The sequence below is a fragment of the Apium graveolens genome, chromosome 3 (genome assembly GCF_009905375.1).
Source record: "Apium graveolens cultivar Ventura chromosome 3, ASM990537v1, whole genome shotgun sequence".
In the NCBI taxonomy this organism is placed as follows: Eukaryota; Viridiplantae; Streptophyta; class Magnoliopsida; order Apiales; family Apiaceae; genus Apium; species Apium graveolens.
Window position 1 is genome coordinate 180,507,834 of NC_133649.1, and position 14,860 is coordinate 180,522,693.

Consider the following 14,860-nt stretch of genomic DNA (forward strand, 5'->3'; position numbering starts at 1 on the left):
TGCTGGAATGAATTTAAAATTCCTAGAGTTTCTTACAACAGGTGGATTTGGTTTAATTTGAGGGTTTGGTAGTAAAGGTGGAGTAGTATTGGCCAACAAAGGTATTGTTTGAGTGATTTTTGGTAGAATGTGGGAAGAATATACAGTATTTGGTTTTGCAGTTTTGTAAGAAACAGCAAGAGACTCCTCTTTCAATCTTGCATAATCAATTGCTTCAGAGATATTACTAGGTTTAAAAGCTTTCACAAATGGTTTCACAGTTGACTTTAATCCCCCAATAAAGCTATCCAGAATATAAGATTCTGGTAATACATGGTTATATTGCAACATTAAAGATCTAACATTCTCAAATTCGTCTATATAATCCTCTAATTGCCCTACCTGCTGCATCTTATTAAACTGTTCCACAATTTTACCAGCACCGTCATCTCTAAATCTTGCTATCAAGTCTATGATAAAATCGTCCCATTCTACATACTTTCTCACCGCAAGATAACTAGTAACCCAAGTTTCAGCCTTATCTATCATGTACAGTGATGCTAAATTCACCTTCTGATTATTAGCAATCTTACACAATTCAAAGTATCTATTACATTTCTTGATCCAGTTTCTAGGATTTATACCATCAAATTTGGGGAAATCAAGTTTTGGAGTGAACTTAAAAGGTTGATTTGTACCTGTTTCAGTAACAATCCCTTCTCCATCGCCATTGCGTTCCCTACGATGGTGTTGTGAAGTGCTCGCCCCATTTAATTGTGACCTAATTTCATCAATCGATTGCATTAATCGAACCAAAGTATCTTCTACTTTCTTGTTCTGCATCTCTTGTTTCTGATTGTAAGTGTCCAGTTTCTTCTCCATCGTCTTGACTTGATCATCCATGGATGAAGCTTTTCGTGTTCTAGCCAGTTTACGATGAAGTGTGTGTATTGTGTATGTATATACTATGATTAAGAATCGATTGCTCTGATACCAATGATAAAGGTTAAACAACCTTTAAGAATAATATGATATAAAATTGTAATTTGTTAGAGAAATTAATCAGGAGATACCAAATGAGAGAGATGAGAGAGATCAGAGAGAAAAGAGATGAGAAGTAAAAGTTTGTTATTTTCTTTAATTTCTTGAATCTATTGTACAGAATGGATTCACAGCTTTATACAATTGGAAATGTTTAACTAACTTTCCCGCCAAATCTATCACAAAGTCTTAGTTTGACTTATTTGATTTTCACAACTCAAACCTCCTATAACAGACCTCTGCATTAAAAGTTGGCCCTTTATGTTTCTCTACTAGGGTTCAAAAAAGCATCAAACAAATGGACGAGTTAGTGAATAAGTACCCGTTTCATGGTCCTGAGAATGAGTTAGCTACTGATGTTGTGGAGAGTTTGAGGTTGAAGGTTAAAGCTGTTTCTGCTACTTTGAATGTTTGTTGACAACGTTTTTTTTTACCAATTTTAAAACAGATTTCATTAATAGAATAAAAATGACTAAATCAAAAAAGACTGACTAAATCGGGACAAACTCACGCAAATAAATTAGATTAATAATTAGCCGTTTTTTGCCGAATTGCTTAATTAATTGAATACATGCATTCTGAAAAATTAAAAATTCCGCATCTTCTGTGAAACCAATAACTTCATAATTCAATTAACTCTCACATTAATATCATGGATAGTTCAATGTTCGGAGGATTCAGTTGAACTCATATTGTGAACAACTATTTTTTGCGAGAGATGAGCACATGCGGATTTTTTCACCACTGTTTCAAACGAATCACGATTATCTACCTACCGAACACCAGCTATAAACATACCGAAAGTGTTGTTGATGCGAGATATTAAGATCCTTAAATATACCATAAAATTCATTTTCAACACAATCACCACATCGTACAAAACAAGAAATATCGCATAAAATGAAACAATCAAACACCCAAATAACTCAAATAAAACGAAAGGAAAAAAATCTAAAATTATAATATGTTGTTAGACCAAAGATTTTGAATTAAAAAAATAGACTTTTATTATAAAATTATAATATGTTGTTAGACCAACGATTTTTGTAAAAAATACATTAGAATTAAGGTTGGAGGGAGATGGGACGGTCGACCCTGAAGATGTGGTGTTAAAAAATCAATTGTAGTTGAAATCAGGGTCCTGGGTTGAATGACGATCCCATATTATAATGTGATATCTATATAAATAAATAAATTCAAAAGTTTGGACCAGCCTTGGCTATTATTCTTTCCGTCTCTCCCAAATGTTTACATTTGAGTTGAACACGAAATTTAAGAAAAATGATAAATTTAGTAAAGAAAAGTTAAAAAAGTAAGTAAAATAATGAGACCGATTAATATTATATGTATAAATTGAGTATAGTGGAGAAAAGTAGTGGATATAATTATTTTAAAAATTATAAAAACTTTACTATTTTTGAAAAATTTTAAAATGTAAATAATTACAACAAACATCTCAAAAAAAAGGGTAAACAAATGGAAGAGACGAGTTCATCTCATGTTAAATCGTGTAAATAGATGAATAGGTTATTACCTTTCAACTGGTAATTCTATTTTTAGTCTTGAATATCTGTTACTACTAATTAATAGCTTCCTGATTTACGAGTACATTAGTGTACAGGGTGTACTTGTGATAAATCAAAATGTTCAAATGAAGTTCAGATCGCACATTAATCCATATAACTTTGCAACCTCACAAATTTTGTATGCTCAAGAGAGATTTCTATATATTACTTAAATGACGGGCCTGTAGGATGAATAGATAGTTTTTTTTACATAGCGTGAATAATAGGATGAACTAATGAAAGTAAAGACTAGAATCATAACTACACTAGGTTTCTGCGAATACAATGATCAAAGACTCAAAGTGAAAATGTGGGGACTTGAGTGTCACTGTGTCAGGGCCATGCATTGCCTGATAAACTTGCTGAGCTAGTATACTCCTATATGGGTCATTTTATCGTTTCTCCTTCAGATATGCAAGACAATTTTCCACCTCAGAATTCACTTCTAGTCCTTAGTTATTGCTTCCTCCCTACAGGCTACAGCTCAATGTAAAAAACAGAGATTGTAAGCAATCAGGGGTACTACTTGCTATAGTATAGTACCCTTCTTATGCACTTCAAATTCAATGTACCTAAGGGGTAACCATTTGATGGTAGAGCTACATTCTGCACAAACAAATTTAATGTCACTGTTTACTAATATTATGTTGCCAATGCATTCACCTCAAGAAATTACTAGCTGCTGAGCTTTAAACAGAAAATAAATAAATCAAACATACAGCAGATACATACTTCTACTTAATTTCCATATCATCTTCATTATTTACAAGCTGCTCGTTAGGGGTATGCCAATTGATTTCCAGATTTTCGGTATTCCATGCTGAGTTTGGTTCTGGCAAATGGTAATCTTCTGGTTTTAGTGACAACTGAAACTCGGGAAGATCGGGCAAGATTTGTAGGCCCCTGCATCACATATGAGTAATAATCAAATTCTTATTCTATGCAAATGTGCGAGACTAAGTATTCCTCGAGGTTCAATCTGCTTACTTGTCCTGCTCCATTAGGTAGCCATACATCTGAGACTTTCTTAATGCAATCTCAGGAATCTTTTTGTTAAGATTCTTCATTGCACCCCATATAGGAGGAGGCCTGTACAGAAACGTATTTATTGTTTTGAAAGCAATGTTTTGGATGCATATCTAAAAAAACACAAATCGAACAAGTAGAAACCTGGTCACAGGAACAGCGAGGCAAAAGCTCAAACAGGCCTTCTTGCTTTCAGCAAGAAGATCTTCAGCAGCAAGGAAACAACAAACAGCAGAGATGTGGGAAGCTGGCTCAGTGCCCTTGTCAAGCATCAGACCATTGTAGTAGTAAGCTGCAGCCTGGAAAAGTTACATGAACCGTTGGAGTTTAGACCCAAGATCTGGAAAGTCGAGAATCTGTAATAGAGTAATTAGGAATCTGACAAGTGGCTTAATGATGTACCTTTGCTTCAAGGTATTTCCATTTAATGAACAACATATGCTTCTTTCCGTATCCTTGATTGTTGTTGCTTGTCGACAAACAATAATGAGCCTGATGAAACAACACAGTACAATATTTGAACAACAATTACGCTATTTCAACATAATTTGGAACCAACCCATACGAATTTTTGTTTGAACTGAATGGTGAATTCCAGACTTGCTAGATTACACAGTTGAGAAAAGGTGAATTCCATACTTTCTACATTAAACTTAATTTGAAATTTGAGAAATTAAAAGGTTGTAGAAACTTGAAATAGACTTTTTGTAGTTAGCTGAGACATAACTTGTTGCCCCATACCTGTCCTAGATAACTCAGTTGTTCACAGGCCAATCTCCTTTTTACAGAGAGAGTTGCATTTTGGCTTTCAACAGCTAAACCAAGCTGCATTTCAGTTCCCTGGATGTCTCATTCCAAAATACAATTAGTTGTATATTCAAGTTCAACGACTTTGTCTCAAACAAAATTTCCATATGGTTACTCCCTATTAGGACTATAGAATTTCATACTACCTGTGCGAGTGCTTGAATTGAAATAGCTTCCAGTGTACCCTCATGCAAATCTTTTGGCAACCTGCTCCTAATCACATATATTACATTTTTAAGGATTCCTATGAAAATGGAAATTAAGGCCCTATTTAGTATTTTCTGTAAAATTATAGATTTGATACCTAATATCTGGCGGTAAGTGAACCAAAACATCCCGGATTATTAATTCCAAGTACCCTGCCGCCTTGAGCAACAATTCAACAGCATTTCTCATACTATCTGGTAGTACACATAATTACCAGTGAGACTGGAATTCTAGTATTGAGGCCTTATCCAATTTCTTTTAAGTGTTGATATCTTATCGAGAAGTAGCAGTAACATACCCGATGAAACAGTCCTGTCGCTACTAGTAGCCTGATCCTTGGAAGTTAGCATTGAATTAGCCTCAGTCAATGTCAATGTGGCCATCATATGAATCACTGAGAAAACCTCAAACTGCCAGCTTTGAACACAAACTTCCTGCTCATTTTGTTATATTTTATCAAATCAGCATACTACGAAAATAGTTATCACGTGATTAGATATCAAAGTTGGAGCAATTAATGGAAACATTACTTGTCGTCCGTCTGATAAATTTTTCCACTTGAATTCCACCAGTTTTTCGATACCACATTCTTCTGTCAAAATTTATATAACCATGATATAAATTTCATTCCTTGCACATTGTGTGTGTTTCATAATTGTGAGTTGTGACTGATGCGAGTCAAACCTGTCTTGTTGACACCTACAAGAAGAGACAAGTACTCCTCTAGGGCATGTTGTAATTCAGAAATTGCAGACCCCCCTGCAAGAAGTTATGAATCTCATGAAAGAGTTGAATGATTATTATTCTTGTTTTTCCGGATGACCATAAAAGACACCAATTTTCACCTATAGTTAAAACTGCATACCAGTATCTTCTGCCACTAAAATAATCTGATTCCGCAGACAGCTTATTTTATCAACGTCTGTAGGAACTACACTTCTAAGGATCTTCTGAAGATCATCGGACCTAACTGGAACTCGCAGTTGAGGAACGAAAATGGTAACTTCTGGAATATTCTTCTTTTTCTTCCATCCAATAGAGGATGTGCATCCCATTGACATTGAAGGGGGCTTTCCTTTCTCAAATATAACATTCTACATACATGTACAATTTAATCAATAACTTTGTATATACTTAATTCCATAATAAGTAGCAATCAAATACAAAAATATACACAATATAGGTACTCTACCTTCCAACTCTGCATATTGAACCAATGCATTATAACTGTATATGAGAAGGCAGACAAACACAAAGGGTGATAATCAGGAAGGTGAAGCAATTGAGGCAGTCTGGTTGACCACTTATGCATGTAGACACTATATACACATTTCGTATGACAATCAAGTGAAGGCATTATGTTATGGTTTGTGCATCTGTGTAGTAGCTGTATCTATGGATGAAATGAGTGGATTATGGGGAAAAGCTTACTGGAACCATGCAAGAGAGTCACGATTCACGAAGCTTGAAAAAATTCAAGAGAAACAGAACATACTTTTATATCTCCGCAAAAGGGGCTCAAAAACCGACTAATTGTTCACATGGCAAGCCTGTGGGACGAGAAATTTGTAAATTACATAATTAGTGGTGGTACTAATAAAATGGATTTGTACATTGTGCAAGTGACGAAGAAAGAAATGCATGGAAACTTTAATCGAAGATGGCTTATTTGTTTAATCTCCACAGGATAAACTGTCTGTTTCATACCTGGAAAGACATTTGTTTAATCAATTTAATAACTGACGAATTAGGTTGATATCTTCAAGAAGTGAGGCCAACCATTAATCTTAATTTGTATTAGCCCTTAAACTTCTGGTATTGACCTGACAAAAAAAAAACTTGTGGCATTCAAGAGAAGGATGCAGGGGTAAAGTAAACATGACAGTATTGCAGGTAAGATTTTTAAACAAAAGTGGTGAATAAATGAATGAACATTTGTTCTGAAATAGGTTACAGAAGGAACTTGCTTAAATTTGAGCAACAGGAGATAAGAGTGAATGCATATTTCATATTTTATTTCATTTCAACTGATTAGGCACAACATAAGTATAATGAACCATTGTCCTTAACACTTTTTTAGACTGATCAATCAACTGTTGTGGACACAACATAAGCAGTATTAACTATTGCAAGTCAGTAGAAGCCACAAATGAACCTAAATATATTTTCGATTCATCTCTGCCAAAATGGATGGATCTTATACTGGTAACAATTTCTTCTCTTAGGACCAATAAACCACCATAAGAATTTATCACAAATAGGTAAGATTTCGCGCAATTGAGAATACTGAGGATAGGACGAGGAGTTGTCAACACATGTAAAAAAGATAGAAAATCTCAGATGATGAAGTTCCATGTGTTGGGGGTCTTTTAAAACACATGAGATTTGTTGGGCAACAACAAATAGAAAGATTCAGAATTAAGAGCATGGGCACTTTGACAACTGTAGTAAGCCACCACCTGCTAAGGATAATATATGTACACTCAACGTTGGGATGCGGATTTCATGTGACTTGTACTTTGATTTACTACTAGAAAAACATTATATTTAATCGAGTATCATATGATATTCATAGCTTGTACACTACAGCTTCACTATTGAAGCAGCAGCAGATGCAATTTCTAGCTAGTATTCCAACAATTCTCACAAAACTGGCACCGACAACATATCAAAAACCTGGATAACTAACCTTAATCCTACTCAAATTCTAAAGTATGTACCATCTCCACGATTACCCGAGTATGATCACTTGACTCTTATAGACGAAACAAATCAAGGCATGATTTATCTACGAATTGAGAACAGCTCAAAATAATATTTGTGAAAGCTTTGTTAAAGAATCGAGAACAGCTCACAATGCTACTAGACACATTTTATTTTATTTTTTTTGTATATAAAAAACAATACCACTTGGTGTAAGTATGTATAATCAGGAAAAGATACCATGTCTAATCGTGAATGATCATAATTTGATACTGGACGAGTGGATGGCACTTGCAAATGCTAGTAATTTCTTCAACTTAAAAAACAGAGGCAAAAGGCAATCTGATAGCAAATACAAAATCAGATCTGGATTCAGAAGTTGTCATGTTACTTAATTGAATTGAGATATTGTTGTTTATAGTTGTTGCTCTTAAGTAGGAAAACTATTCATTACATGAATGAAAGATATTCATCCACACATATAAGACTAATGGGGAGATTGTAAAGCTTAGTTGCCCTGCCAAAACCCTGCTTTTCTTCCAAAACAAAGTAACCAAAGTGTAAGTTACACATTTGGGTTCAGCAACTCAGCTGGTTAGGGATAATCAAGAAGGGACGTCTATGGTTTAATGGTTATATGAATATCATGTTATGTTACTAGTACACTCATTCACTTAAAAGTCATAGAGTGTAGTGAATTTGGATCAAGAGAGCTTTCTCAAGTGCTTATGTTGTATATCAGAGAACGGATGTATAAAATTTTAAAAACTAACAAAAATGTGATCAAGTCAATCATCAACATTTTATTACTAAAAAACCACAGGAAAATAAACGGAAAGGTAAAGCAGATATGCTTACGATGGGTGTAACAAAAGACTGAATCGGAACAAAATCTATGCCTGGCTAGTGGCATGCATTGACTTTAAAACTTTCGAAGGGTGATGTGATATGTCAAAAGAAATCATATGCAATGATACTAGATATATGCCTGCAATTGCAAATAAGTGAGCAAGAAGAAGAAGAAGAAGAATATTAGGAGGAGTCTTGAACGGCCCTTGGTACTAACTGGACTACAAAGCTATTAGTAATAAAGCTATTTTAAATTTGAAAACATTAGTGAGGCTTTTTGGCCGTGGCCTTTAAAACTACTTTACTCAAATTGCAGTAGCATCTTCTTAGATTTTGTGCTATCCATCCACTTTAATCCGCTAGGCTACAACTCTCTCTCATGTCCCACTGACATCTTTGAAAATTTATCCATGCAATAATATTTAACTTTGACATAATAAAAGGAGAAACTCGCAAGGTCTTTTCGAACAATCCTAAGTTTATTCGGGATGGTTTAAAATTTATAACAGAAGGGAAGGAAGCTTTGGCTAGGACTATGTAACATATGATGAAGTTGGAGTAAAGAGTAATTACATATTCCAGGTCCCTGTAGGTCTCAAGTCAAGGAAAGAATACATTCATATTCTTGCATTGCTTTATGGGCACCTAAATAATGCAAGTGAATGGCCAAATATGGAAAAGATTTATGACCAGGGAGAAGAAGATAAGGCATATTGATTGATTATTGTGAGGGGCAGGGGGCCATAATATATATATACATATAATGTTCTTATAATATTTATATATTATGTGGCAAACAGAATCAGGCATGGGGTTACTATAACAAGAAAATGGCTATAAATAGAAGATATGTTAGCAGAGAAATGGCATCATCAAATATTCAATCAATGTAATACTACATATACAGAGAGAGCGTGGAGATGTATGAGATTTAAAGCTCAACAATGATGAATAATAGAGAGGAAGAGAGGTCTTACATGAAGAAAAGAGTGTTATTTTGTTTGGTAGCCAAGGATGACTTGCCTGCTCCATAGTCATCCAGTTGATCAACACAAATGTATTGGCTTGGTTTCAGGCAGTCACCTTGGCTAACTTGACACTCTCTTTTCTTTCATGCTAGACCTGCTCTTCTTCCATCGACCTGATTAGCGGCTCCACGATGCTACTTATTTGCTTCTACTCTTCCACATTGTGGTATATGCTGCAGCTGCAGGCACACTTCTGACCCGGCTACTCCATATACCATTTTTTTACATATACATACTGCATAACTACATCAAACTAAGTTTTTCGAATTCGTCATAGCTATTAATGCAATGCATAGTATCATACATTAGCATTTGTTAAAACACATGTGCTGCTACTTGATATAATGAACACATGAAGAGGAAAACACATACATTATATGCGTAAACTAATACCATAATATCTGTATCTTTGTGTGCATTTGCAATATAGATGCATACATGCTAAATTTTTTTGGATCTGTTCATAGCATATTATATTAACATATCAGGTCTCGTTCAAATGAAAATTAAATTTCAACACGATCTTGAGTTAAACCGAGTAGAAATTTCAATGGTTCTAGAGAACAATGAATTCCTGCCATTTGCAATAGCTTGATATTGTTTTACACACATTCAAGAATGGTGAATTCTAGCAAAATGAATCTTCAAATATTTTATATCTTGACCGTGTGTCTAACCAACAATTTTTGCATTCTCTCCAAATCTATTATATTTAGGACATGATAACTGTGCCACAGGAAAACCATACAATCATTCTAACTACATTTCTAAAATTATTTCAAAAAGAAAAAAAAAATAAGCCAAAGCGGAGAATTGGTTTATCTGAAACTTCAGCCCTACAGGCAGGTTACTGTAGCTATCAGAAAGAACCTTAAGTTGGCTGCTAAGTTTTTTGGTCCTTATGAAATTGTGGAAAAGATTGGTTCTGTAGCTTATAGACTAGCCTTACCCAATTCCTCTAGAGTTCATCCTGTTTTTCATGTGTCTCAACTCAAAAAGGCTGTTGGCCAGCACAAAGTCATGCAGCAGTTGCCGCATGTTTCTGAGCAAGGAGTTTTTGAATTGACCCCTCTGAGACAGTTGGATACTAGGCAAATTCTCAGGGATGCTAAGGTAGTATATCAACTGCTCATTCAATGGAGAGGATGTAGTGTGTATGAAGCCACCTGGGAAGATGAAGACTTGATCAGGGTCAACTATCCTGCATTTTGTCAACCCTGAGGTCATGGTTGAATTTTAAGGAGGGGGGTTTGTCATTATCTGTGGGAAGGACAGTACTGTGCTAGTATAAATGTGTGTTCTATTCTGTTGTGTGTCCTGTAACTAGCAGTATAGTGGTGTGTGGTCACTAAGGGTAAGATTGTCTTTGTATCAGAGTTAGTTGTTAGAGTTAGTTGTTGTGGGGTGAACCTACAAAATGACTTGTGATGTGCTGTGATGTGAGGTTGAATATATGAAAAGGAATCTATTTCCACCAATCTCTTTCTCTCTCTATAACTGCTTTCTCTCTCTAGGGTTTCTGCCTCAATTCTCTCTCTAAACTCTGTCTCTCTCTCAATTCTGATCTAAATTTCTCTGTCTCTCTTCTAATCTCTCTCTGCTTCTCTCTGATATGTTCTATAATCTCTAATTCTAGCTGATTTACTTACATTTCTGCACTTATACACCAGAAAATACCAAAAACATACAAAAAAACCTCTAAAAACACAAGTAAACCATGACAAAAGAACAGTAATCTCAATCCATAACGAGGCATGCGCTCATATATAGAAAAGAATTATAGATATTATCAAATACGGATGATGGCCACCTATATAAGAAGTAGAGAAATAGAACTTTGTACGTGTGAATCTCAAATCAGAATTTGTACTAACAATTTATACAGGGAACCAAAACCGAAAACAATCTTTCACCAAACAGGGAACAAACAGGAATACTGCAGGAGCCAATGTAAGCATCCATGAACACATTGCACCATGTCTATACTAGATCTTCAGTCACCCAGGTGTTTGAAGATGTTTATGTTAAAAACATTAGAGCCACATGACAGAACTCAAAACATACAAGTAATCTAGTTTGAAATCAGAACTAGATATACCAACAAAGTTCAAACAGTCAAATTTACATTCTTAAATATTTACGGGATTTGGCTGGTGCTCAAGTAGTCAAGTGTAAATAAGAACACAAAGAAACAATACACATAAGTTATAACTATCTTAAGTCTACATGAAAATACATAAAACACATTCAAAACTATCCCAGCCACATTTCTCTGGCTGAAAGATCTAGTCCTGTAGCCACAGAACCAGCAAAGAGGAAACCCGACAAAAAATAATAGACATATTGCCAATTCAGGACAGCATATATTATTACTATTAAAGCAGTTTAAGTTTATACTCTATACCCCCTTTCCGGGAAAAAGCTACATATACTTCATTTAAACTCAATCTTAGCAAAATCAACAGAACGCCTATGGTCACAAGAATAAGCACAGGCAAATTTAATAACAAGTTGAATAGGCTGATACGAACAAACATAAACAGAAACAGATATTCCTAAAACATCATACAAAAATTATATATATCACTGTCACATTGATAATCATATCTAAACATGAGATTTCTCACTTAAAACATATAACTTTTAACTGTAGATGTCATTGTGATGCCGTTGAAGCATGCAGAGAACAAAAAGAAACATACTCAAAAGTAAATTAATCTGCTTATTAATACATAATAACAACACAAACTAAAATAGCCACATTTCTCTGGCCTAGAGATATCTAGTCCTGAAGCCACAGAACGACAACAAGGGGAAACAAAATATGTATTTATGGACTTGCAGCCGTTCCAGGACAATCATCCAATCATACATCATCACTATCATGCATATAGGCAAAATCTACAGCAACTTCAATTAAATTTGTGCTAACAAAATTAAAACAAAGCCTAAAGTCACGAAAACAGGTAAAATTCCATAACGAGAATAGGGGGATACAAACAAGGATAAAAAGATACAACACATAATAACGGCATTCAAGGTATATATCATTGTCACTTAAATCATCATATCTAAACATCAAATATCTAATTTAAAAAATCCATCACAACTACAAGGAGAACCAAGTAAAATTCCATACGGAGCTTAATAGGCTTAATAGGCCAATACAATAAGCCTAAACAGGCACAACACATAATAATCCTAAAACATCATACAAAATATATGTCATTGTCACTTAAATCATCATATCTAAACATAAAATCTCTCACTTAAAATAGCCTTTGCTACTTATCATAGAAACTAACCTCAAACTCTCCATCTACTCATCAGCATTATCCTTGTCATCACTGTTTCGTATAACCACACCAGAACGAGAAGAAGGGCGACGACTACGAGTCCTGGAAGGAAGAATGTTATCCAAATCAACTTCAGCAAGAGGATCATCAGACAAATCACTATCACTGTCAGCATCAGAAGCATTAATAGCATCATCATCATCGTCACTAGAATCGTCATCATCATCGTCCTGTTCCGAATCTTCGATAAGCTTGCCTTTGCCTTTGTCATCTTTCATAATTCCTTTTCCTTTAAGATCAATCTTAGCTTGGCCGTTTGAATGCTCCTCTTCGTCATCATCTTCATCATCATCTTCAACTTCGTACTCTTCTTCATCTTCTTCATCTTCACTGTGTTGGTTTTGTTCTATTAGTTTGGTTTCCAGATGAGCTTCAGGTTTAGGTTTTTTGGAATCAGAGTGAGTGAGTGCATCTTGTTCATCAGGTTTACGTTTGGGAAGAAATGTGGAGAGATTAAGGGCTTCTTGTTGTTCTTCGTCATTCTTCAGCTCGCCCATTAGGGTTGGGGTGTTTGATTTTTAGGGTTTCTGTGCTGCCCCCTTTCTTTGGCGGTATGCCTCCTTTCCCCTTGTATCCCCTCGTATTTATTTACCTTATTACTTCCCACATAGTTACATTATCAAACTATATTATTTTATAAAAATCTCGAAATACGTGCTTAATAGTAACTTAAACGTGACAGAGAGAGTACTTTTTTATTACTAATTTTATTCTACAAATTCGGAAATCATCATCGTTAAATAAATTTACCTTTTGAGAATTAATCAAATAATTAGTGATTGATCAAAGTATTAATCAAAAATAATTAATTTAATTAAATAATTGAGACGAGACCCATTCAAATTTTGATTAATCTATTTAATGGGTCGACTTGCACTACACTACTTACCCCTGCCTCTCGATGATGAGGTACAACTTTAATCTATTTTTTATATAAAATTAAGTAATAACCATATTTTGAAATTTGGTCAACTTTAATTTCTGGAATACCCAACGATCATTGAAATATTAGAAATACATGAAATATCCAATTATTAACGGAATATTCCATATATAAAATAATCAACTACGACAGAAATATTTTATATAAAATGAAATACCCAACTGTTAGAGTATCTAAATGATTAAAATTATCCACTTTTCGCAATATCTATATTTGCTAATTTTATTAAAAAAATAATAATTTTGTCATTTTTCTCCTCATCATCCAACGGTTTGACTTATTTCAGTAAGATCTTCCTTTTCCCCCAATTTTAATAAATATATTTACTATCTCCCTTTTTATTTTTATTTACGAACTTTAAAATATTCACTTAGTGACGTATTCATTTCATATTTTAGGTGATTTATAATAATTTATGAATTTTGTATGATTGTTGCTAATTTCACATCTACACGATTTTAGCGGAGTTGTTGAAAAATCTTGTACAGTCTTGCTAATTTAAACAAAGACTTTTACAAATACTTCAAAATTTCATGAATCTTGCTAAATTTCATATAACAAAAAATAAACTAACAAATCAATCAAAATTTATCATTTTTATGAATACAAAAAAGGAAAAAAATCTCAAGTTCACAATAAAAAAGATAGATAAGTGCACCTCAAATTCACAATGTTTAAATGTTAAATTAAAAATCCCACCCTATAGATGTAAAAATCACGTAAAAATAAGTAAATACGTAAATTTTTAAATGATTTTCTTATTTAAATCTGCTACTTTATAACAAAAAATAATCGTTCAATTTTGATCGTTAATAGTATATAAGAAAATATTATCATATAAAATCAATATTATACCATTTGGATTTGAATGATTTTTTTTACAATTATATTGTGACCTAATCTTTTTTTTTTCGTACCGCAGGCGCTACCCTTCGGGTGCGTACTGGGTAAACCCTACGGCCTCACGCAATACCCTACAAACCACATGAACTAAGGTAAACCACATTTAAGTGACAGACTCAGGAGGCATAATCATAAATTCTCCTCCCATGGGATTCGAACCTGTGACCAAGAGGATAATTTTACCCTTTTTAACCAACTGAGCCAACCCTTGCGGGCTATTTTGACCTAATCTTCACATCCAAATCTTTCGAAAAATGTGATTTTAGGACCCACTAATAAAAAAAACTATGTTGTGGTCTTTAAAAATTTCAAGCCCATACAAAAACAAAATCCATTATTTTTTGAATATCACTGATTTTTAAGATTTTTTTAAAAAATATAAATTGAATAACCTCAGATTTTAAAATACTTAATATCATCATATTTTAAATAATTTTTTATAATTTAAATTAA

General features: G+C 34.0%; 2 protein-coding genes across 10 annotated transcripts; both read right to left on the minus strand.

Annotated features, from left to right (window-relative positions):
- Window positions 1-2,769: 2,769 nt before the first annotated feature.
- Window positions 2,770-8,473, minus strand: LOC141712957 (uncharacterized). 9 transcript variants are annotated; one of them, XM_074516098.1, is made up of 15 exons: window positions 8,187-8,472; window positions 6,333-6,448; window positions 6,057-6,175; window positions 5,818-5,852; window positions 5,491-5,719; window positions 5,310-5,384; window positions 5,156-5,217; window positions 4,924-5,059; window positions 4,723-4,819; window positions 4,565-4,631; window positions 4,353-4,451; window positions 4,014-4,103; window positions 3,756-3,910; window positions 3,573-3,674; window positions 2,770-3,488 (listed from the first exon to the last, which is right to left on the minus strand). In XM_074516098.1, the coding sequence occupies exons 4-15, from the start codon at window positions 5,845-5,847 to the stop codon at window positions 3,320-3,322; spliced, it is 1,311 nt and encodes a 436-aa protein (XP_074372199.1). In that variant the 5' UTR covers window positions 5,848-5,852; window positions 6,057-6,175; window positions 6,333-6,448; window positions 8,187-8,472; the 3' UTR covers window positions 2,770-3,319. The 9 variants fall into 9 exon arrangements, with proteins under 9 accessions (XP_074372199.1, XP_074372198.1, XP_074372200.1 ...); XM_074516097.1 differs by having other exon boundaries at window positions 6,121-6,175; window positions 8,187-8,471; XM_074516099.1 differs by lacking the exon at window positions 6,333-6,448 and having other exon boundaries at window positions 6,121-6,175.
- Window positions 8,474-12,211: 3,738 nt separating this feature from the next.
- LOC141712958 (uncharacterized) lies at window positions 12,212-13,138 on the minus strand. Its single transcript, XM_074516102.1, has one exon. The coding sequence runs from the start codon at window positions 13,056-13,058 to the stop codon at window positions 12,525-12,527; it is 534 nt and encodes a 177-aa protein (XP_074372203.1). The 5' UTR covers window positions 13,059-13,138; the 3' UTR covers window positions 12,212-12,524.
- Window positions 13,139-14,860: the final 1,722 nt, after the last annotated feature.

Excerpts from the sequence above, each read along its gene's own strand:
- LOC141712957 (XM_074516094.1), bottom strand. The coding sequence starts at position 5,982 with ATGCCTTCACTTGATTGTCATACGAAATGTGTATATAGTGTCTACATG. Across the intron at positions 5,060-5,155 it reads ATTTATCAGACGGACGACAA|GAAGTTTGTGTTCAAAGCTG; the intron begins GTAATGTTTCCA and ends CAAAATGAGCAG. Across the intron at positions 3,911-4,013 it reads GGAAATACCTTGAAGCAAAG|GCTGCAGCTTACTACTACAA; the intron begins GTACATCATTAA and ends TAACTTTTCCAG.
- LOC141712958 (XM_074516102.1), bottom strand. The coding sequence starts at position 13,058 with ATGGGCGAGCTGAAGAATGACGAAGAACAACAAGAAGCCCTTAATCTC.